The sequence below is a fragment of the Propithecus coquereli genome, unplaced genomic scaffold (genome assembly GCF_000956105.1).
Source record: "Propithecus coquereli isolate 6110/MARCELLA unplaced genomic scaffold, Pcoq_1.0 Scaffold5, whole genome shotgun sequence".
Classification (NCBI taxonomy): Eukaryota; Metazoa; Chordata; class Mammalia; order Primates; family Indriidae; genus Propithecus; species Propithecus coquereli.
This window is the reverse complement of record NW_012150840.1, coordinates 765,062-788,655: the sequence shown is the minus strand read 5'-3', so window position 1 is coordinate 788,655 and position 23,594 is coordinate 765,062. Positions and strand designations below refer to the sequence as shown.

The window sequence follows — 23,594 nt, the reverse complement described above, 5'->3', positions numbered from 1 at the left end:
AGAGAGAGAAAGAAGAGAGAGAAAGAGACTGGAACTAATGTGTAATGGTGGAAAAATCATTGGGGGGACCTCAGTTTTCTTATTTATAGGGTAAAGACTTGATTATGCTTTTTAAGGATGAGTAGGCAGAGGTGTGGGGGGAGTGGACAAACTAGGAGCAAGTAAAGAATTCATAACTAATAATGATATGTATGTGGAGTTGACTAAAAATGGAAACATACTATTTGAGATGCAATGATAGCAAAAAGTAACTTCTAATATGTCATGGGCGTGGATAAATATGAAGGAGAAAATTACAAGTATAGTATATACACAGTTCTGTTTTCTTAATGAGACACTGGTAATTATACAATGAATAAATATTATACAAGTTATTGCATAATAGTATAACTGAGAACTGAATAGAGAATTCAGTAAAGAAAATAGAGAATTCTGAAAAATCAATAATGTAATATTCTTCTTCCTTCAAGAAATATTAAGCCCTCTAAAAGCCTCAACAAATTCCCCCCTTTTCCATTTCTGCCAGACAGTTGTTCATATGTCGAATTACAGTTGTCCCTCAGTATCTGTGGGAGATTGGTTCTAGGATTGTCAAGGATACCAAAATACACAGATGTTCAAATCCTTTATATAACATGGTATAGTATTCGCATATAACCTACACACATCCTGCTGTATTCTTTAAATCTGCGTTCTCCAACCCCCAGACCACGGACCAGTACTGGTCCACGGCCTGTTAGGAACCCGGGCTGCACAGCAGGAGGTGAGCCGCGGCCAAGCAAGTGAAGCTTCACCTGTATTTACAGTCACTCCCCATTGCTCGCATCACTGCATAAGCTCCTCCTCCTCTCAGATCAGTAGTGTCATTAGATTCTCATAGGAGTGCGAACCCTACTGTAAACTGCACATGCAAGGGATCTAGGTTGCAAGCTCCTTGTGAGAACCTAATGCCTGATGATCTGAGGTGGACCTGAGGTAGTGATGCTAGCACTGGGGAGTGGCTACAAATACAGATTATCATTGACAAAGAGGTTTGCCTACACAATAAATGTCACGTGCTTGAATCATCCCGAAACCATTCCCCCATCCCCCAGCCCATGGAAAAATTGTCTTCCATGAAACCAGTCCCTGGTGCCAAAAAGGTTGGGGACCATTGCTTTAAATCATCTCTAGATTACTTATGATATCCAATATACTGTAAATGCAGTGTAAATAGTTGTTATACTATATTGGCTTTTATTTGTATTATTTTTGTTGTATTGTTATTTTTTATTGTTTTTCTCTGAATATTTTCCATCTGTGGTTTGTCAAACCTATGGATGTGGAACCCATAGATGCAGAGGGTCGACTGTATATTCTATTTTGTGAAGGTGTCTCAGTGTCTGGGTTCTTAACTTAGGGTCCATGAACCCCCTTCCCAGAGTCCGTGAATAAATTTTCATAAATTAGCTTTGGAGTTGATAGGTTTTTCTAAGGAAAGATGTCCACAGTCTCAGCTGGGTGCTTTAGGAGTTAATTTTGAATCCTGCTCTGAATGTGATCTGGGCAGTCTAATGCTCTGGAGCCCTGCTCTTTTAACTCTGTAAGATAATTGTTTTATGTTTTATGTTTATTGTTTTATGTTTATGTTTGGGTTTTATGTTTGAGCAGGAGAAAGTGAAGCAAGAATTAAAACAATCACGAGACCAAGAAACCAAAAAAAGCGAAGATCACTTTGAAATTCTAAAGAACCTAGAAAATGAAATCTATGTACATGACCAAAAAGTAGACCTTTTGCGTCTAGAAAATAAAAAATTAAAAAAAGTAAGTTCAAGAACACCTCACTTTGCACAATGGTTTTGATTGATTTGACTAGACCTGTAATAGTAATGAGAGAAAAGAAGGGAATATTAATAGTTCTCAAAATATTTTAATGAAGCATAAAGAATATACAGAAAAATGCCCAAATCTTAAGTGTACAGCTCAATGAACACATCTGTGTAACCAGCACCCCAGAGCAAGGAACAAAGCATTAACAGTATCCAGCTACCCTCTCTGTCCCTTCCAGTCACTAACCACCCCCACCAGGATAACACCGTACTGACTTCTAACACCATAGACTAGTTTTGTATGGTTTTGAATATTATATGTGTAGAATGATATAGTATACACTCTTTTGCTCAACATTATGTTTGTGAGGTTCATCCTTATTGTTGAATGTAGTTAGTTCATTTTTGTTAGTTCTATATATATTCCATTGCATGGCTATACTACAATTTATTTATATACTCTACTATTGGATGTTGGAAGAGTTAGCTATTACAAATAGTGTTGCTATGAACATTCTAGTACACATTTGTTGATGAACACACATACATATTTCTGTTGGGTATACATCTCAAGTGGGATTGCGGAGCCATAGGGATGACATCTTCCATGTTAGTACACTGCCAGTCTCCCGGAGGAGTGGCACCAATTGCCGCTCCCGCCAGCAATGCATGAGAGCACCAGTGACTCCACATTCTCACCAAAACTGTCCTTTCCAATTTAACCAGTGTGGTGGGTTTGTAGTGGTGCCCCGCTGGTTTGCATTTTCCTAATGCCTGTTGGAGCACCTCGTCAAATGTTGTTGGCCACTTGACTACCCTCCTTTGAGAAGGGGCTGTTCAGTCTTTTGCTCATTTTTAAAAATTAGGTTGTCTATTTCATCTGATTGTAGCCCTTTTTATAGCAAAATAATTTGTTCATTAATCCCCTAAAATTAAAGTCTCAACTTAATCTCAAAAGGTTGTTTTTCTTATTTATGCTTAAAATTCACTCATTCTAATGTTTTAAAATGTTATGTTTAATAATTAGATATTTATATGCCACTGATTTTTAATGCCCAGAACTGTTGCATTCAAAGAATATATTTTTAAGTGCATAGATTTCTGTATTTTATTTATTTTGACAAAACAATACTAACAGAAGTTTATATATTAATAATATTCTCTAGTTTGAAAGACCTGGACCAGAGTCTGTCACTCACACTGTGTGACTTTGGGCAGATCGCTTGATTCATTTTGTGCTCTTAAAGGGAGAATAACTTCTAACTCACAGGGTGAATGTGACTTCTTTGTAAACTGAAAGTGTCAAAAAAACGCAATTTTTTTAAAAAATTATTTTTTCAGTAAACAAAAATTACCTCGTAGTAAGGATCTGTTATCAGCATACCCCAAGTGTTTTGCACAATGCCTCGATTGTTAGAGGGATTCAGTCTCATTTGATGTTCACAATAACCTTATAAAGTAGATAATATATTATGTCCCTTTTATGGAAGAGGAAATTGGGGTTCCACATTTTTTAGAATTTTCAATAGGTAGAAAAATAAAAAGTCAGTCCTCTGGCAATGACCGTGAGTAAGGGGAAGTGGCCCTGCCCCTGGCTCGTCCAATGCCGTGAAGAAAATCCCTTCACCTCTCTGGGTAATTCTTTTCATCTGTTAAAAGGCAATAGTTTTCTCGCCACTCTCATGTGGTTTTTTGGTAAATTAAAATGGCATAATAGGTACTAATATACTTTCAAACGGTAATTGTGCTCCAGAGAGCCTAGGTACATACTGTCGTCAGTAACCCTCCCACATGCAACTGTCTCTGTTCTTCTAGACCTTGAAACAAACTTGTAAGAAATTTCATCCCCCCCCATGAAAAATTCCACTAGACTACCTTCCTATCATGATGATACCAATTATTTATTAAAAAGAATTAGAATTTTTATTAGTATTTTGGAAGTGGGTGAGAAAATGGATGCCTATGTGCAAGACTGATTCTTAAAGTCCTGTTTTTGGATTCAGGATTTATCTACTAGTCCCCAGATGACCCTGTGCTGTTATCTTACCACTCGCCACTTTCTGTTTTGCTGATTGTATCCCTTCCTTTTAAACACCCACTGAATCCCAGGTACTGGGCAAAACATAGTGAATTACAGAGATAAGTAAAATACTGTCCCAGCCCTTAGGAAGGTCATAGTAGGTGAAGAGTTGCACGTATGAATTGGATCATTATAATTCAGTATGCAACAATTCGGACAGGGCATATACAGTGGCCCAGAGCAAGGGCACCTCACAACACCAAAGTAGGCACTCGGGGAGAAGTCTCTGAGGATATCATTAGTATAGAGGCAGGATTTACATCTGGGAGATGGACAGGTCTCCTCAGGGACAGTGTTTCCAGTGAGAAGATCAGTGAGCTGTGAACAGAGCCCTGGAGAAAAAGAATTTTGAAGAAGTGAGCTGTGGAAGAGAAGGAGTCTAAAAGAGAACAGTTAGAGAGTTTGGGAGAAACACGAGAGTCCAGCTGAACTAGGCAAGTCTACGATGACCCACATTCAAACGGGGGTAAGAATGATACCTTGGACTTGGCTTAAAGTGAATTTCACTTTAGTTTACTACGAAACCAGCCAACAAGCCATGAAAAGACTATAACACAAGATCAAAATACATGAGTAGACTGTTTGTTTCTTCAAACTGGACCAGCACAAAGTTTCTGTCCCCTGGAAGCCCCCTGAAGCCCGTACTTTCAGAGTTCCCAAAGACTTTAGAGTTTCTGAACACTGGGTGGTCAGGACAGAAAGCCATGACTTTTTAATGCCCAAAGCCACCTATCACTGCTACCACCACGGTCACCCAATCCAATGAAACATCTGACTTGAGTGAGCAGTTCCATGGAGTCTCCTGACTCAATAAATTATCTCTCTAAGGTCTTAACGCCAAGCTCCAATCTGACAGGATCACTGCTTTATAACATACACTGCACACACATTTTGCGTAAGGAATATTTTTGTTGTGTAAACAATTGTTTACACATGGCATGCTCCATACGGCATCAGCTGGGGCAACTTCGAAGATAATTCGGCAGCTGCAACTGAAATCATCTGGAGACTCACTCATTCACGTGTCTGAAGTTGATTCTGGCTTTCAGCTGGATCTCAGGGGGCACCATTGATACATTTAGGCAGAACACCTTCTCATTTCTTTTTGTAGAATGCCACAGAAATGCCATATTTATTGGAATGCTGGAATGCTTAATAGGAAGCAGGATCCTTCATCTCCTTCTCCAGAATAGAAGCTTAACAAGGACATTTTATTCACACTGTTATCCCTGTACCTACAACAGTGGGTGGCACAGAGGAGGAAGTTATACATGTTTGCTGAATGGCTACATGAATAGTTAATCTACGGTGGCTGAACTACTAAAAGCAATCATGTGCTTTTCATTTTCAGTATATTTTATACATGAAGAACACCACAGAGAAATACACAAAAGGAAAACAAGACCTTGTGCGCTCTTCAGGTGACCTGTCGTGGCAACTGATAGCTGAGCACAGTAAGTAATGTGTCATGGGTGCTCTTTATATGTGAAGTTTTTATTTTGTTTAAATCCATTTTATTGACTTCATGCAATAAAATGCACCCATTTTAAGTTCCATGAATTTTAACAAATGTACCACTGCAATCACTCCTATCACAAACAAGATATAGAGCATTTTCATCACTGCAGAATTCCCTTTGAATCCCTTTGCAGTTGATCTCACACCCCACCTCCAGTTCCTGAAAACTATTGGTCTATTTTCTGTCACTAATAATGAGATATAAATGAAGTGATAGCGTATGCACACTTTTGTACCTGGCTTCTTTCACTCAGCAAAATGGTTTTTTAAGACTCATCCTTCCCTGTTGCCGCACGTATCATTAGTTCGCTCCTTTTTATAGCTGTATGGTAGCATTCCATTGAATGGATATTCCATATTTCGTTTATCCATTCACCAGCTGAAGGACGTTTGGAATGTTTCTAGATCTGGGTTATTATGAATGAAGCTGTTGTGAACATTTGTTAACAAGTGTTTTTGTGGATATGTTTTCATTTCTCTTTGGTAAATACTTATAGTGGAATTGTTGGATTATATGGTTGTTGTAAAATTAACTTTATGAAAAACTGCCAAACAAATTTGCTGAAGTGCTTGTACAAATTTCTTATTCCACTAGCAATGGAGAAGAGTTCCCATTGCTCCACATCCTCACCAATACTTAAAATTGTCAAAACCCTTCAAATTGTTAACATTTTGCCATTTTAACAGGTATGTAACAGTATTTCATTGTGATTTTAATTTGCATTTCCCTGATAACTGATGTTGTTGAGTATTTTTTCACATCTTTTTTCCATTTGTATATCATCTTTTGTGAAGTGTCTTGAACCAGTTAATCAAATATCACAAATGTAGGGGCTTAAGACAAATCATTTATTAATACTTCGCTCATAAACTGGCAATTTGATTAGAGCTTGGTGGAGACAACTTAATGTCTGCTCCACACGGCATCAGCTGGGGCAACTTCAAGGATAATTCAGCAGCTGGGAACTGAAATCATCTGGAGACTCACTCACTCGTGTCTGAAGTTGATTCTGGTTCTCAGCTGGATCTCAGGGGAGACCACTGGCTGGGACACCTCCTCATGGCCTCCCTGTGTAGCTGCCTGGCCTGCTGGGTTCCAAAAGTAAGCATCCCAAGAGAATGAAGAGAAAGTTCATGGCATTTTATGACCTAGCCTAGGAAGTCAGAGTATTACTACCACAATACGCTAATGGTTGAGGCAGTCACCCAGGTACAAGGGGAGGGGCATAGACACCACCGCTCAACAGAGGGAATGTCAGCATTATGTTGGGAGGCATGTGGAATGGAATACATTGTGCAGCCATCTTTGGAAAATACCATCTGCCACATGTCTGTCCAAAACTTTTGCTCATTTCTTTGTTCTGTTTGTGTTCTAATTATTAAGTTAAAATCTTTATATAGTCTGGGAATGAGCCCTTCTTCAGTCTTTGCTTGATGTTTCATTTTCTTAATGGTGTCTCAAAAAGAGTAAGAATTTTTCATTTGAATGAAGTCCACTTTATCTATTTTGTCTTTTAATGTTAGTACTTTTGTGTCCTGCCAAAGATATTTTTGCCTACCTAAGACCTTGAAGATTTCCTTCTATGACTTTTTTAGTTTTAGCTTTTATGTCTAGATCTCTGATTCATTTCAAGGGAACTTTTCCATATGGTGTGAGGTAAGGGTTGAATTTCGTTGTTTTCACTTATGCATCTTGTTCTAGCACCATATTGTGGGGGGGTGGCTGTTTGTTTTTGAAAAGACTATGCTTTTGCCATTGTATTATCCTGGCAACTTTTTCAAAAATCCATTTTATGAGTCTGTTCTTTTATTTAAATGTCTAACTTTATACCAATACCACACTGTCTTGATTACTATAGCTTTATGTGCAGTCTGGAAATCAGGTAATATAAGTTTTTCACCTTTGTGCTTTTCTTTTAAAATTATTTTTGTTATTCTAAGTTCTTTGATTTCCATATATATTTTAGAATCAGTTTATTAATCTACACACACACACACAAAAATCTTGCAGGAATCTCAGTTGGGTTTGTGTTGCATCCGTAAATCAATTTTGGGAGAATTGACTTTTTATAAGTTTTCCAATTCAAGAACACAGTATATATCTCCCTTTATTTAGGTCTTCTTTAATTTCACTCAATAAGATTTTGCAGCTTTTAGTGTAGTATCAGGTGTCCACAGGACTACCCTTAGGCTTAATGATTAGCTAGAAGGATTCGTAGGACTCAGAAGTTGTTATACTCATGGTTATTGTTATTACAGTGAAAGATACAGAGTAAAATCATCAAAAGGAAAAGGCACATAGGACAAAGTATGGAGGAAATCAGGTGCAAGCTTCCAGGTGTCCTCTCCCAGTGGAGTCATAGGGATGTACTAAATTTCCCCAGCAACAACCTATTACCATGTATGCAGAGAATTGACAACCCAGGGAGGCCCACCCAGGTTTGGACGTCCAGGGTATCTACTGGGGCAGGAAGTGCCAGTCATGTAGGCATACAGTGCCTGTGTGACTGGCCTTAGCAGCTCAGACATCTACTGGAAGCCTCAGATGGTGTTTCTCCTTTATATCGTCAGTGTGGTAAGTTACACTGATTAATTTTTTAATATTAAAATAATCTCCCATTCCTAGCATAAAGCCCACTTGTTCAAAAGTTTTTATTGCTTTTGTCTATTTCTGGATTCAATTTGCTAATCTTTGTGCATATTTTTGTGTCTGTGGGTAAGACTAATCTGCTCTGCTTGTGCTGTGGTCTGGAAGGTGCCCCCCAGCAGAAAACCAGGGGATCAGAGGGCTCACCTCCTTTGTTTCCCTTGTCCCAGGTGTCACAGTCCTGTGCTGTCCATTCTCCAGCCTCTGAAAACATTTGTTTCATCTGTTTTACTCTCTTTTCCGCCTGTTTGCATTGGGAGGGCAAGTCCGATCCAATTATTCTGTCATTTTGGAAGTAGAAACTTTTAGATAAAAATAATTTTTGAAAAAACAAAAACATTACTTTTATAAAAATGTTGAAATTATTTCAGTAACTGTTCTGTCTTTTCAATCTCTTTTAGCACACTATAAAGACTTGTGGGCTGAATTTAAGGCCACAATGAAGGTAAGTTTTTGTGTGTTACCTCTGTAAGTATCATATTTCCAAAAATGTTCACCTACCTAATAAGTGTGTGTGTGTATTTGTGTGTGTGTGTGTGCATGCACACATAAGGTTAGGAGTTCAGAACTGCAGGGAAGTGACAGAGCTTGTGTGACCACCACATCCTAAAATGTGTCCTTTGTGCCAAAGGTCATTATGAAATCTTAATCCTTTGGGAAACTATCTTCCTACTCTACCACCCAGAATGAGGAAAAACTCCTTTTTTTTGCAAGCCCAAACTGAACATATTTTGTTTTAGGACAAAGTTGTCAGCTGTGAACTCCGTTTGCCTTCATGTTTTACCAGCCATGCAACTTCTCCACGCCCTCCCCACTTCAGAGTCAGGCAGGCTGGGGCTTAAACCCTAAATCCTGGCTCTGCCACTTTCTGTGTAGTAATATTTAAAGTTTATGTAATCCTTATGTAACCCTTAAAAAACACTCAATAAGGAAAGTGTTAATAATGTCTTTTCCAAATGAAGCTACTGAGGCTCAGAGAATTTAAGGGACTTGCCCAAGACCAAACAGTTAATGAACTTAGGGGAATTTGAAACTTCAGATCCTGCCTGATTCAAAATTCTTTCCCTTAAGCTGAATCTCCTCTGCAGTTCTGTGCTGCTCTGAGAGTGAACTGGCTTTTTATACTACCACCACCACTACCATATCCAGTTAAAAATTTAAGTTCAGTGAGCAGTCCATTAAATCTTCTCATTTGATAATTCATTTTTCTGAGATCTTTTATACAACTTTGTGAACTGGCTGTGTATACAACACTTATTTTGTATGACTAATACCAATTTTGTATATATAATACTTTTTATTTTGGACATGATCCACTCAGACAGAATGTGTCTTTATTTATTTTGTTGCAATTGATATTTATATACCTGCAAATGCCATTTCTTTCAGGACTTGGTAGGCAATGGTGAAGAGATCTTGAAAGACATAAAACATCTCATAAAGAAGCTGTGCGAAAGGGATGAAAAAATCGAGAGCATCAGTACTTGGCTAAAAGGGAATCTTGAAGAGTTGTATACTCTCATGAAACAGGAATCACCAACGGACCTTCTTCGTAAGCAACAGCTCAGAGCTTTTGTTACCTGGGGTTTCGGGTTTTTTTCTTTTGGTTGTTGCCTTCAAAGGAGGAAAAAAAGTGCCAACTAAATAACTTAGTTATCCCCAATACTGTAACAAATATTCACCTGAACATTGATACTCACTTGTGGATTATGGTAGTGCAGTAGTGTTAGCCAATTCTTCCTTTCACCTGAGAGAGTTTTCTAGATAACTGAATCTGAATTTTTTTATGATTTTTAAAAAATTCTTATTTTAAACATTTTCCAGAGAGGTCTTTTTAAAACTCTTTTACACTCTTTCTTGTCTTCCTAAACACAAGAAATTGAACATAATTTTACCTTTTCTTCCTGAGCTGAGGTTAGAGTTAAAAACAGCCACTGTTGCCTTCTCTGAAAATCTAGGCATGCCTTCTGAGGCTTCTGAGATGTTTACATATCTTGTCTAACATGCTGGCTTCATGAGCAAGCAGCTCCATTTCTCCAGAAGCATAGCTACTTCCTCCTCGATCCCTACAATCACATCACCATTAGACACGGTCACAAAACCCTTTCCAGATTAGGGCTGTGGTGAGGAGTGGAGGTGAGCCCTTGCACAAGTGCAGCCCAGAGGGCCCAGTGGTGGAACCCTTTGGGAACATGGGATGGTGGGTGTCGGCAAGCTGGGGAGAAGGAAGGAGACAGAGTGTAGAGGAGTGATGGAGTAAGGAAACAAAACTAACATCAGCTGGCAAGTGGACAGATCTATTAGAGGTTATTAAGGTTTAATTTTAAAGAGCATAATCACTAGATAAGCAATTTTAAAGGTAGGTTGTAGAAAGTAGAATGGGATAAAGGTAAAAGGGGGAAAGAGGATTAAAGACATTCTGATATTTGGTGAAACCTGTGTTCTGGAGCATTGCTTGGTAGAAGAAATAATGTTTCAGCAGCTAATGAAGAATTTTGTGGATAAACTTTCTTATTAGCTGAGTATCTGTTTCCGTAGTCCTGCATGAACCTGGTGATACTTAGGATATACTAGTGCACAAGGGCTCCCCAGTAGGCCTGGCTTCTCTTTGCATTTCCTTTGCTGGGCCCAGCCATCCCCTTTGACTGTAGATGAAGCAGAATTCTAAGAGCTAAACCATCTCTGAGTGTTAAGTGCACTGTTTTCACATGAGTGAATCCTCCATTTTTATCTGAAACTTGATGCAATCTTTGTGTTGGAACAATTTTAAATAGACTATATTGAAAAGCAACTTTCACTGAATAACTAATATCATATTCCCTTTTTCACATACTTTGAGTAGTATCTTACTGATAATCCATGGTAAGTGGAGACCAGCAGTGTGGAAATAAAGGAAGACCACCCAAATGAGAATAAGCAGAGGCTATGTATGCACAGCTTGCTATACCAATGGAGCCAGCCACTGTCTTAGTCTGTTTGGGCTGCTATAACAATGCTCTATAAACTAGGTAGCTTATAAATAACAGTTTATTTCTAACAGTTCTGGAGACTGGCGAGTCCAAGATCAAGGCAGCAGCAGATTCAGTGTCTGCTGAGGGCCCACTTTCTTGTTCATATAATGGTGCTTTCTAACTGCGTCTTCACCTGAGGGAAGGGGCTGGGTGGCTCTCTCGGGTCTCTTCGATAAAGGCACTAATCCCATGACCAAATCACCTCCCAAAGTCTACACCTTTTCATAACATCACATTGGGGGTTAGGTTTCAACATGAATTTTGGAGGGACACAAACATTCGGGCTATAGCAGCTACCATCATTTGCTTTTTGCAGACACTCAAAGGCAAGCAAGGAAGTGGCAAAACTTTATAACACAAAAAAAGGAAAGCTTGAAGTGAGCCCTGAGCATATCCTATGTGATCCATTACTTAGCATATTTGGCTTTCTGTGGTCAGTCCTGTGTTAGAAGCAGGGGCAAAAATAGGGAAGCTGGCAGTCATTGATGAAGTCCTGACTGTTCTGGGCCCATCAAAGCAGGGTTGTGGGTCAGAGTTCTAGTGTAATATATGGTCTGGCCATTGTCAGTTTGTATATTCAGTCTCTCAGCAGAGGATTTCAATTTTTCCTTCTATTTTCAATTTAAAATGTTGTTCAGAATAAAGTAATGGTTTCTTTGAATGTAAACAAACCCAAGTAAAATTAAATACTAGGACAATCCAGTGAATATGCCATTCACTTTTTTTCTATCCAAATGTTATGGTCGTTTAATTAAAATTTAAGTTCATTTGACAGGCAATCAGTATAAGTAAATATAATATATGTCTCTTAATTAAACTATACTTGTTCCAGATAGATAGCTGCATTTTTATTCAAACTGTTGCAAATATGAAAAGTTTAAACAGTCTCACACACACACACACACCCCTCTACATCTGTATATCTACCATCAAACACTGTCAAATCTTACCACTTGGCTATATTTCCTTAGGATATTTTCTCCCAAGAAATAGAACATGACAAATGCAAGCAAAGCCCCTTATGTTAATATATTGCTCTCCAATTCCATATCCAAGCTCAAGGCTTTCCCTCTTGACCCCTCCTCCTGGTTGTGGACACACACGCCCTCCCTGCTCCCCTGTCCCCAGTGGCAGACCAAGAGGGAGCTCACTCTCACTCCTCCGGCTTTCACTCCCTCTTTGGGCCTCGTGGTTTCCTTGCTTGCTTACAAGTTCAGCCCTGCATTGAAAAGGAAATTTGTTATCTCTCCTCCCACACTTCTAGGTGATTTATACTACAAGGAGGATTTTCAGATTATCTAGTCTACTCATTTTATCCAGAAACTAAAGTTACTAATTCAGTCTTCAACTGAAAATATTTACCATCAGCAATAATTATGCTTTAAGCTAAGCCTCCTGCATTATATGCTCCCACTGCTATGAGCCTCTGCCTAGAACACTCTTCCCTCTGCTGGTCACAGTGTTGGCTTCACATGGTTCTTCAGATCGAGACTGAAAATGTCACCTCTTCAGAGACGCCTTATAAGAATCTCCAATGTAAATTATGCCCTCCTCCATTATTTTATATCATAGGACAGTATTTCTTTCTTTATGAGTATTTGTTACAACTAATAGTTACTTCACTTCTATTTACTCGGTTCTGTCTGTAAGCTCCATGAAAGAAGGGAACATTTGGATTGTGCACCATGTATTTCCAGTGTATAGCACGGTGCCTCACACATAATAGCATATTGAATGCTCAATAATAGGTACTCAATAAATACCAGTAAAGTGAGAGAATGAACGAATGTTTACTTTCTAGACTTTCCCATCTGGACAGTCCAGCAAGTTGTCCTCTTCCCCTTTTAAGTAACAGAGTGGCTGGATCTAGAATCCAGCTCTAGAGTTCAATTCTCTCAGAGAGCCCACAGGGCAGTAGCTCTGACCCCTTCAGAGAACTCTCCTACTTCTCCAACTGTAGTTGAAGGCTGCTACAGCAAGAATTGGCTATGAGATAGACTCTCAATCAGAGATTCTAGATTCTTGAGCAACCGATGATCTCCAAAGTGGGGTATGATGGTCAATCCACACAAGGGAAACACATATTAAAAAAATCTGTTTATATTCAATTTTTGTCACCTTTTAAATTCCTATTTTTGTCTACATTTGATATTATATACCTATCTATCTATAATGTATGAATTGGGGTACGTGATATAGGTGGAGAGTCAAAGGAGTTTGGAGACCACTGCCCTAGATCTCCCATGATCAGAATTTCTGTTCAAGCTGTCATTAGCATAACCAAATCACACTTTAAGGAAAGTTTGCAGACCAATGAGAACTGTAGCAAAATTGAAGCTTGGAGCACTTTAGTTTTGAACTCCTCCCCATATTCTCAGTTGCTTCCCATTTCCCCAGTTGTTAAGAATGTTGTAAAGATTCCCAGCCCAGTCTATTGTCTATGGTGGGGGTCAGCATACTATGGCCTGGTACCAAACCAGCCTCCCTCCTGTTTTTGTAGGTCCCAGAGCTAAAGATGGTTTTCATGTTTTTAAGTTGTTGGATAAAAATCAAAAGAATAATATTTCATGATACCATAAAATTATATGAAATTCAATTTCCATGTCCATAAAGTTTTGCTGAAACATAGCTGTGCTCATTTATTTACACATTGCATATAACTGCTTTTGTGCCACAGTGAGAGTATCTGTGACAGAGACTGCATGACTTGCCAAGCCTGAAATATTTATCTGGCCCTTTACAGAAAAAGTTTGCCAACCCCTGAACTATAGTGTGGACACTGACATTATGTCCTTTGGTCACTCATAGAGTGGCTGAGCCTTGCTGGCAACATGGCAAAGCCAGGATCACGTAGTCTGAGACACAAAAGCAAATAAAGGCTGACTTCTTTGTTCTAGGCCACATAATGAAGAATGGACTGTTACACAATGAACAATGTGGGAAAAATAAGATTTTCATTGAAAATTAAAAGAATGTCATTTAATTTAGGAAGAAATTTATATTCTTACCAAAAATCATTTTCAGTCAATAGATTATTGACTAGAAGCATTTCAGTTTAAAAATCAGTACTATTTGCAACCACTGAAATGTTGATAATTGGGCATACTGATACCTGAAATTTCTCCAGTTTTTTGGGCTCCATCCCATTTTCATTGTTAACACTAAACTGTATTCAACAAGTATTTACTGAGTGCCTGTTCTGTGCCAACCACCATGTTAGACACTTGGGTTGCAATGGTGGATGAAACAGATGTAGTCCCTGCCCAAGTGGAACTCAGTCTAGTACAGGGGTTGGCAGACTTTTCCTGTAAAAGGCCAAATAATAAATACTTTTGGCTTTGCCAGCCATAAGGTCTCTGTAGCAACTATTCAACTCAGCCATTGTAGAAGAATTGCCCCTTAGGCTATAACTTGTTCATTCTTGGTATAGTAGGAGGATCTGATACCATACACATCTATATAAAGTCCCAAGTGTACTGAAGGTGGGGCATAGAAGTATGAGAGAACCTAAAAGGGAGACTTAACCTGGTTAAGGAGTCAAGGGAGAGATCTCTGAACTGAGCTGAGACCTGAAGGAAGATTTCTGGCTGCCCATAGCTCTACTTATTTCTGCTCCTGGAGCACTGACACCATGTGGGCTTTGGAGCGAGGTAGATCTGGGCTCAAATCCCAGCTCTGCTTCTTATATGTTATTTAACCTCCATTCCTCAGTTTCCCCAGTTGTAAAATATCACTGGTAACAGCAGTTATAAAATAGCAGACCCATATTAGGCACTCTTCAGATCCCTGAAATGTACCACCCTCCTGGGGAGGTAATAGTAAAGTTTGGCCTCTTGAATTCCTTGGCCATCTCTGAGTCACCTGTAATCTATCTCCTAGCTTTTGAATGTTCCCTGTTGAATTGCTTCTGCCACACGACTTCTGGAGGAGCCCTGCATCTCTTCCGGCTCGGCAGCCCTCTCCTGTCCTCTTCTGGCCACAATACATCACTGCAGCCCTGCCGGTCCTGTGGTCTCCTTCAGGATCACTGCACTAGCTTCGTTAATATATTGGGCGTCTTTAAGCCTTGCTCTGGAGCAGATGTCGCTGTGACAAAGTTTAACAAAACCCGGTCCCTGGCCTTAAAGCCCATACCCTGTGAGAAACAGACAAATGAAGAGATTAGAATACAGTGGATTCCTTCTAGCAAGGGGCTACGGGAAGGTAAAGCTCTAAGTCTTAGTGGATGTCGGAGTACACAGGGATGTCTTCCGCAAGGAGCAGCACAGGCGTGAGCAGGCCGAGAACTGCACATAGCAAGGCTGCGTGGAGATCCGCTTGGGGAACCAACAGGCAAGGGTGTAGGAGAGGCTTGTCCGAATGGTAAATGCCAGCCTCATCCTGAAAGCTAAGATTGTGACTTTTTGCCTTAATTTTTCTTGTAAACAAAAGGTAAATAAGTTAATTCTAGTGTATACCTAAACCAAAGTGTAACTTAGGGCAGTTGTTCTTAAAGTATTAAAAAGAATTTTGTTTTAAAATTCCAAAGTCTTTGAGTATTATATCATATACTGTAACTTAGGTTACAGATAAGTAATTTGTGTATTAACCAAATGTCTTAACTTGATACGTGCTTTACAGAAGACTTTTTTAGGCCAGGAGATACTTTAAAAGAAACATTAAAAAAAAATCAATTCATAAAACTGTCAAAGTTATCTTTTTGTTATTGTGATGAAAAAGGACTTGATACAATTATCTACATTTTGATCATTTAATTCACAGAACCTACTTATAATTAAAGTGCAAAATTTCAGTGAGAGATAGTAAAATCATTTGTCCAGCAGTTGTCAAAAGGCCTCTTGGAAAAATTAAGATATGAACTAGGAAGAGAGTTTAGATTAGTGGTTCCCAAACATTAGAATCACCTGGAGGTTTAAAAACAAATCCTGTGCTCAGGCTGCACCACAGAATAATTCAACGTGAATCTCTGGGGGTTAGACCTAGGCATGTTTTAAAAATAATCTCTCTGGGTGGTTCCAATGTGCAATGAAATCTTGAAAACCAATAATTTTAAACAAATATATAACAATGTAGTTGTCAAATTTATCGGTTGTCACGAATTAATCAAGAAAATACAGGTTGAGTATACCTGATCCAAAAAATCGGAAATCCAAGAAGCTCCAAAAACTGAAATTTTTGGAGCACCAATATGATGCCCCTAAAAAATGCTCCCTGGAGCATTTCAGATTTCAGATTTTCAGATTAGGGATATTGACTGGTAAATATAGTGCAACTATTTAAAAATCTGAAAAACTCTGAAATCTGAAACACTTCTGGTCCCATGCATTTTTGGATATGGGATACTCAATCTGTATTTTGACTTTTAAATTACATATTCAGGACTGGCTGGCAAAATAATTGGCATATACTGTAGCAGTTAAAATTGTAATGTGCTACAAGGACGTCAGCCAAAACTTAACAAAGCTAAGACAAATGTTGTTTTTGTATATTTTTAATGACCATGTTTTAACAAATTACTTAGTAACATTAGCAAACATAGTGGTTGTGAATTTTTCTAGTCTTGTTCTTATGAAAGCAAATTAAAAATGCAGATAGTATTAAGTATTCCTGAAATTCTCTGCCTTTCAGTACTTGTAATCATGTCTTGCATAATTTCTCCTTTTTCATATATTAATTTTTTTTTTTTTTCTAGAATAGGATATCTGAGATAATTGTTAAAGTGGTTGCAAATGTAGTGGGGCCAGAAGATATAATCCTGGTAATCAACACATGACACCTTCCCCATTCCCTCCTCTCCCACCCCACCTCCATTACACAATTATCCAATTGAGGATTCTTTGGGCAACTCATAATTTTAATGGACACTAATAACCACCCAAACCTATATGAAATACAATAGAATTTTTACATTTTAATTTTATTTCTACAGAAAAGAAGAAACACATTCGTACTAAAACAGTCCCTTTCCTAGCAGTTAAGTGTACTGGGAAAACCAGATTAACAAAGAATAAGTAACAAAATAACTCAAGGATACAACTGCTGTGAATTCAAAGGCATAAACAAAACTACAGGAAAAGTGAGTGCACTTACTTTCATACTTTGCTATTCTAATAGAAATCTTAAATGTCTGAGATTTAACTAGTTTGTCAAACCTCAAGTAGCAGAATCAGTAGGTAACCTTCTAAACAATATAAATGCATAAACATGGTCAGGTTATTGGGTTAAGTACTGAAAAATTTAGTTTGCTTCCATGGTTGTGAGGATGAGTCTTGTGAAGCCCTCAGAGAGCGTAAACATCACAGCACATTTATCACAAACCAACTGCAAGAAAACTGTCTATATACTATATATATATTCTGTATTTCATTAAATCTAAGAAGCTATCAACTGTAAGATGCATCCCAATTCAGAGATGTCACAATGTGGAAAAAAAATGTGTCTCTGGATCAATAAAGTAGGGCATGTATGTATATCCTTCAAAAATGAGATTATAAGAGGTAGAAAATATACAAGTACATGTATTTATTCACTTGGGAAATAGATACTAATCTTACTACTTAACATTTTGAATTACTTCCATAATTATTGTGCCAAAAAATAATTAAAGGTCAAAACATTGAAATTTTTTGTAGTTAAACTTTTTATTATTGTTTTTCTACAGGAGCAATAATCTGAACAAAGTCTTCAACCAAACTATCTATAAACAGAAAATCGGCTATAATAAATTATGCTTTATTTTTGTAATATATCAAAATACTGTATTGGTGAAAATAAATAGATAACAAAAAAACAATACACTTTATTTCCATGTTTGCTAAAAGACCCACAAGTATGTTTGTCTTTATAATTCATTACAGGTGGAAAACAGATTGAAATATAACAGGCATGCACAATTCTGCCACTGCTAAGGATTTCAGGTTATATTTGTTGAAGTTTTTCTTAATAAAATGGGAACAACACATTGCTAGGTACACAGAAACATGATTTTGCTCTAGAGAATAACTGAGCTGTGAGAAAGGCAAGTGCTTCCTAACAGGCTTCTAGTGAAACAGATAATGTTATACTAAGTAACGGTATTATGGTATTTTGTACTTTCCAAGTCTACAGGCCTAACCATAAAGTCTATTTAAGTCAAAAAAACAAAACAAAACTCAAACAGAAGATACAATGACAATTTTGTTCCCATGTATGACAGAATAGTATTAATAAGTTTTTCAAATTTCTTTACTTTTTAACTAAGAACACTTCTTAGGTTTTTTGGCATTTAAAATTTTTTCATTCAGTGTCCATTGGCTCCTTCTGAGAGTATCCGAGAAGGTTCGGTAAATTTTGCAGTGAACAAGTAAAAAAGGGCTGGTGTAGGTACCAAAGCCAAAAGGGGCAAATCTTGCTCAAGTTTATCCACTCTGGAAATGGAGATTATTCCATAGGCATGAAGTAACCAGTGGCTGAAGAGAACAATAAGCCTTTTCTTTCTGACCAGAAGATCATAGCAGTTCTACATAATTTTATAAAAAAAAGAAAAGAGAAAGATTATCAGGATAAATCAGCTAGATCATGCGATATATTTTAATTTAAAATGTATTATTTGTTTTCACACATAATCATACTGCAAAATCATAGAATGTCTGAACTAGAAAGGACTTAAGAAATCACCCAGCGTAGCTACCACACTTTACAGATGAGGAAACTGAGGCTTCCTACGTCATGTAAGCACACAGCAGCAGCAGCAGCACGACAAGAGCCCATGTATTAAGTCCTAGCCTACACCACCGTTCACTCCTAGAAGCACTAGTTTCTTCTGAAAGATATAAACTAGATGGGAAACTCTTCATTATATTACATGCTTTCTTCCTGCCCACTGTAGCTATGGGCTCATAGGTATGAAACAGGAGGTATACATAAACCCAATTTCCTTAACCTCTAGCATTCCTGGAAGCTGTACCTGAATAATTAGCAGAGAGCAGAAATGACACATACTCTGATTTTCTTTTAATCTTTAATACAGCTATATAATACGCAAAAATTGGAAAGACCAAATTAATATAAAAGTAAAATCTAAATGTGTTAATAAACACACAAAAATGTAATGTGCAATAAGTTACTAACGTTCTCTTATCATTAAATGGCTCATCAGCTCACCCAGAACTAGGCTGTCTTCTCCTGTTTCCTGTTTCTGATTCATATGTAGAGTACTAATTGAAGTATGTGAACATTTTATAGAGGAGAGATTCACACGGGCAGAGAAACAAATAAGTTTCAAGCCAATTTGGCAGTGTTTAGCTCATTTCTAACTATGGATAACAAACAAAAATTCAAAAACCTCATTTTATTCAAATATCCAACTGTTTCCTCCCTCAAATCCTTCCCTAGAGTTGATAAAAGTACCAAAACTAATTTGCCTATCTTCTTTAATTAATCATATTGCAATGCTGATTAAAGATTACAAAGGAAAAATGAGGACAGTCTAGAGATGGACAGAACTGAATAATCACCATAAAAACATTGTCTAGTTCTCCCACTATTATTCTGCCTATAGTCTAGGTGTTTTCCCCCTTCACTCTTGCACTCTTGTAACAGAAAAAGTGGTGTCAACAGTCTCCAAAATAGTTTACAATTTATTTTCTTTGAGTTGAGCTTTTTTATGTTAAGAATTATGAGAAAGCACGTATCTTATCAACTATAGCGGGCAGTTCAAGACAGTTCATAGGCACTAGTTTAGCGAGCATAAGATGGAAGAGTACTGAGACACCTTATACTTTTGTCCCTTCAGAGTTTAGCCTCAAAATAAAGAGTTCTTAAATCAGAGACATTAATGTATTTAAAAGCATTTAAATGTGATACATTAAAATAAATAGTAGACAGCCACATGATTATTTTAGAAATAAAATTTCAGAAGATTGCATGTGAACAAAATCATGTGCAAAAATACCTATTTTGATTAAATTTTAATGAATATATGTTTCCCTAGTTAGATATATAGTCAAATATACTATTACTTTTCATTTATTATTCAAATTTTTACTAATAGCTCCTTAAAAATATTTAAAAATATAAATGTGATGACATGATGTTCTAATGTACCCATTGACCTATAAATGAATCAAAATATACTTTTTTTTGACTAAAAGTATTCTGAAAATAAAGACATAAAATAAAACAAGCAAACAAAAAATAATCCTGTATAACAGTGGCCTTCCACTGAAACACTAAAAAGTTAGAGGCACAAAATGGATACCTCAAAAAAGGAACAGTATCAGAATCAGATGGCTATTAATATTATCTCCAAATCACCGAAATATTATAGATACTATGGGGTATATATAAACACCCATAATCAAGAAAATAAAATTGGGGTAAAAAAAATAGAAGGACATAGAATACAAGAGATAATTATTGATGACTCTGGTAGTGTTGCCATTGTAAAATAGTTTAAAATTAGTTCTATATATAGTAAAGCATTTTTATGTTTCTCTCTAAATAATGTTAATAGGTTTCAACATTTCAATATGTGTATGTTTGCTATGTGGATAAATTATGTGAAATGATTTTTCTCCACCACACTGAATAGTTGAGCCTGACGACTTAACTATTTTGCTAATATCCCAAGGAAATATATAGTCTAGCATGCAACTTTTCATAAATTTAACTAATCAGCTAAAAGCTACCAAGTGACGTCAATTAGCTAAGGATTACTAAAACAATCAGTTGTACCATATTGTTTGTATCATATGTACCATTCTAGTCAATTGTCAAATTTCTCAAAAAAATCTTTAACAAAGGAAAAAAAAGACTTCCTACCTCTATTTCAGAAGCCGACATGTACACAGCCAGAGTAACCAAAGATAACACTAATATAATATACGGGAAGGCATAATCTGAAAGGCAAGCATTGGTACTGTTGGAAATTAAACAAATTTTCTGAATAAACCATTACAAAATTCAAACAGTATAATTCTCCCTAGAGTTGAAGCCTTTTTCAACCAGTTCTGTGAGAGACTTAAGTCCTAAGGCCCCATGGCAGGGGTCAGCAAACGTTTTCTGGGAGGGGCCAGATAGTAAATAGTTTCAGCCTTGGGGGCCATAAAATCTCTGTCTCAATTACCCAAACTCTGCAGCTGTAGAGGGAAAGCAGCCATACACAATACATAAAGGAATAGGCATGATCGTGTTCCAAAAAATCTTTATGGACAGTAAAACATGAATTTCACACAATTTTCCCATGTCAAGAAATATGTCTTGATTTTTTTTTTTAACCATTTAAAACTATAAAAACTATCCTTCGCCAGGCTTTGAAGATCCCTGCCTTAGGGTATTCATTGAACATAAAAAATTAACTTCTCTCCTATGCATCTAGAATGGTGTGAGTTATATACCAAACTTAGGAGAATTGAGAAAATAGTTACTCAAATAATTTTCTGTGTTTTGTGGTCCAGATGGAGAACCTTGGTTGAAAAAGGTTATCTATAAGAGTAATTCAACTTTAATTAATCTTTAGAAAAGTTCACTTATCAACAAACCTCAAAGGATAAATAGATCACTCAGTATTCTTAATACCAAAATTCTAGAAATTCCAACTTCAAATACAGTACAGTAATAACACTTCAAGCAAAATTTCTTCTTACAAAATACCACTTTTCTCTTAAAATGTTTCAAATTTATAGCACACCAAAATAAATGGACAAACTGAGAAAAAATACCTTGAATTATTTTTTATACAATTCTTTTAAAACAACTTCAGTTTATGAAACTACTCATCATTCTACATTGCAATAGAATCCATTTGGAACAATTTCAAATGTTAAGTCAGGATGCAGTAGCCAGAAAGTCTGAATTATCTATATAGGCCTGATTCCAACTTATTAAAGAAGTCAATGATTTGTTTGACACTTAAAACCTTTTATTTTATAGACAGTGATTAAACCATTAAAAAAAACCAAACCCATTTAATTTACAAGTAACTAAACAATGTTGCTAATGATATAAATTTAAGACCTGGTAATAAAAAGCTACATAAAGTAAAAAGGAAGAAGAGAAAGTATGTGGGAGTAGAGGGAAGTCCTAGGCTAGAGGCAGGATTTACAGTGGTTCTGAAGTTCTAGTGTGTAAAACAATTGGAGATTTCATGCAACTAGGTCTGGGGATCTGCATTTCAGTTCCCCTGGTGGTTCAGATGCAGATCACACTTAAAAACTGGCTTCAGTAAACTTCCAAGCAGGTAAAAGTTTGTCCCTGACATCTTCCTGATCACTCCCAGTGTCTTTCTCTCTATACCCTCAATCCTCCCGTATCTTAAGTTACGAGAACCTTCCTGCTGCTCTACTTTGCTCAGACTTCCTATATCCCCCACAAACCCAAAATTATCTATTTTCTTTTTTTTTCAACATTATAAAATTATGAGTTGGTACAATAACCTCTGTGACTAATCTCAGCAGATCGTATAAGTTTATGCTTACTGCAAATGAGGTGATTCTCCCCATGAATGTGTTTTGAGTGGAGGCTTGTTAACAAAATGACCTAAAAACATTCAGTGCGGGAAAAGGCATTTTTCCATATAGGCAGCTACAACATAGGAAATAGAAAGCAATCTGTCTGGCAGTCTCCTTGGGTTAACTTTCCCAACCTTCTCCTGCTTTTCCCTTTCCTCCATTTTGTAACCAAGAGGTTCTACACAATAGTACCACTGGATTTTAGAGCTGTCAATTCTTAACTCTTTCCAGCCTAGACAGCTCTCCTAACCTCCAGACTAATACAAACAACTACCTGTAATCTTTTGGATATTGCATGAATACCAAAGCCAAATTCACTTCTCCTCACCAACCTATTTGCTTCCTCAAATATTCACTTTTTATCCATCCACCAGTAACTAAGTCAGAGAGCTACCTTATCATATCCTCATCCCATTCCCTCAACCCCTATATTTAATATTACCTAGCTTACTTTACCTCTCAAACAGCTCCTCATACCCAGTGCTTCCCTACCATACGGTGGGCGGACAGGCTTGGTTTACTGCAGCATCTCTTGACTGATCCCCAGGTTCTCTTCCCCCGCCAATCCATCTAACACAGCATCAAGCTATGTTTCTACAACGCAAATCTACTCATGTCGCTCTTCTGCCTAAATCCTTTTAAGAGTAGACCCCTATTTCCTAGAGCAAGAATAGCAACCTCAAATGTCTACAGAGGCTGGCCAGGCGTGTATAACTGAAGTGGCCCAAATCTAACAGGGAACCAGGGAATGGCAGGAGCTAGAGGGAACTATAGATTTTCAAATACTGTGGAAGCCAAATGAAACAGTTTATCTGTAAACCAGAATATGGGGAACAACAGACCCCTGACTAGTCTCTACTATTTCCCTTGGCCTTACCCTCAGCTCCAACTTTACCTTGAATGAAATTACATTCCCAAACTATATTACCAAATTACATTACCAAGTTACATTACTTGCATAACGATACCCAGTCCTTCCCACTTCCTTTAGGACAGAAGACTTAGCCTCTGCACCCTGGTAGGCTCCATATAAAGGATGGT

At 37.3% G+C, this 23,594-nt stretch overlaps 2 protein-coding genes across 2 annotated transcripts in view; one reads left to right on the top strand and one right to left on the bottom strand.

Moving 5' to 3' along the window:
- Window positions 1-17,079, top strand: part of CCDC175 (coiled-coil domain containing 175) — a 77,087-nt gene extending 60,008 nt beyond the window's left edge. The window contains exons 15-19 of the mRNA XM_012656025.1: window positions 1,651-1,803; window positions 5,240-5,342; window positions 8,455-8,498; window positions 9,443-9,605; window positions 16,994-17,079. Of these exons, the coding sequence (XP_012511479.1) occupies window positions 1,651-1,803; window positions 5,240-5,342; window positions 8,455-8,498; window positions 9,443-9,605; window positions 16,994-17,079 (549 nt within the window). The remainder of the gene's footprint in view (window positions 1-1,650; window positions 1,804-5,239; window positions 5,343-8,454; window positions 8,499-9,442; window positions 9,606-16,993) is intronic.
- An 820-nt stretch (window positions 17,080-17,899) lies between these two features.
- Window positions 17,900-23,594, bottom strand: part of JKAMP (JNK1/MAPK8-associated membrane protein) — an 18,215-nt gene continuing 12,520 nt past the window's right edge. Inside the window, exons 4-5 of the mRNA XM_012656024.1 lie at window positions 20,866-20,962; window positions 17,900-18,562 (exon numbers count right to left, since the gene is read on the bottom strand). Coding sequence (XP_012511478.1) covers window positions 18,344-18,562; window positions 20,866-20,962 — 316 coding nt within the window. The 3' untranslated portion in view covers window positions 17,900-18,343. The remainder of the gene's footprint in view (window positions 18,563-20,865; window positions 20,963-23,594) is intronic.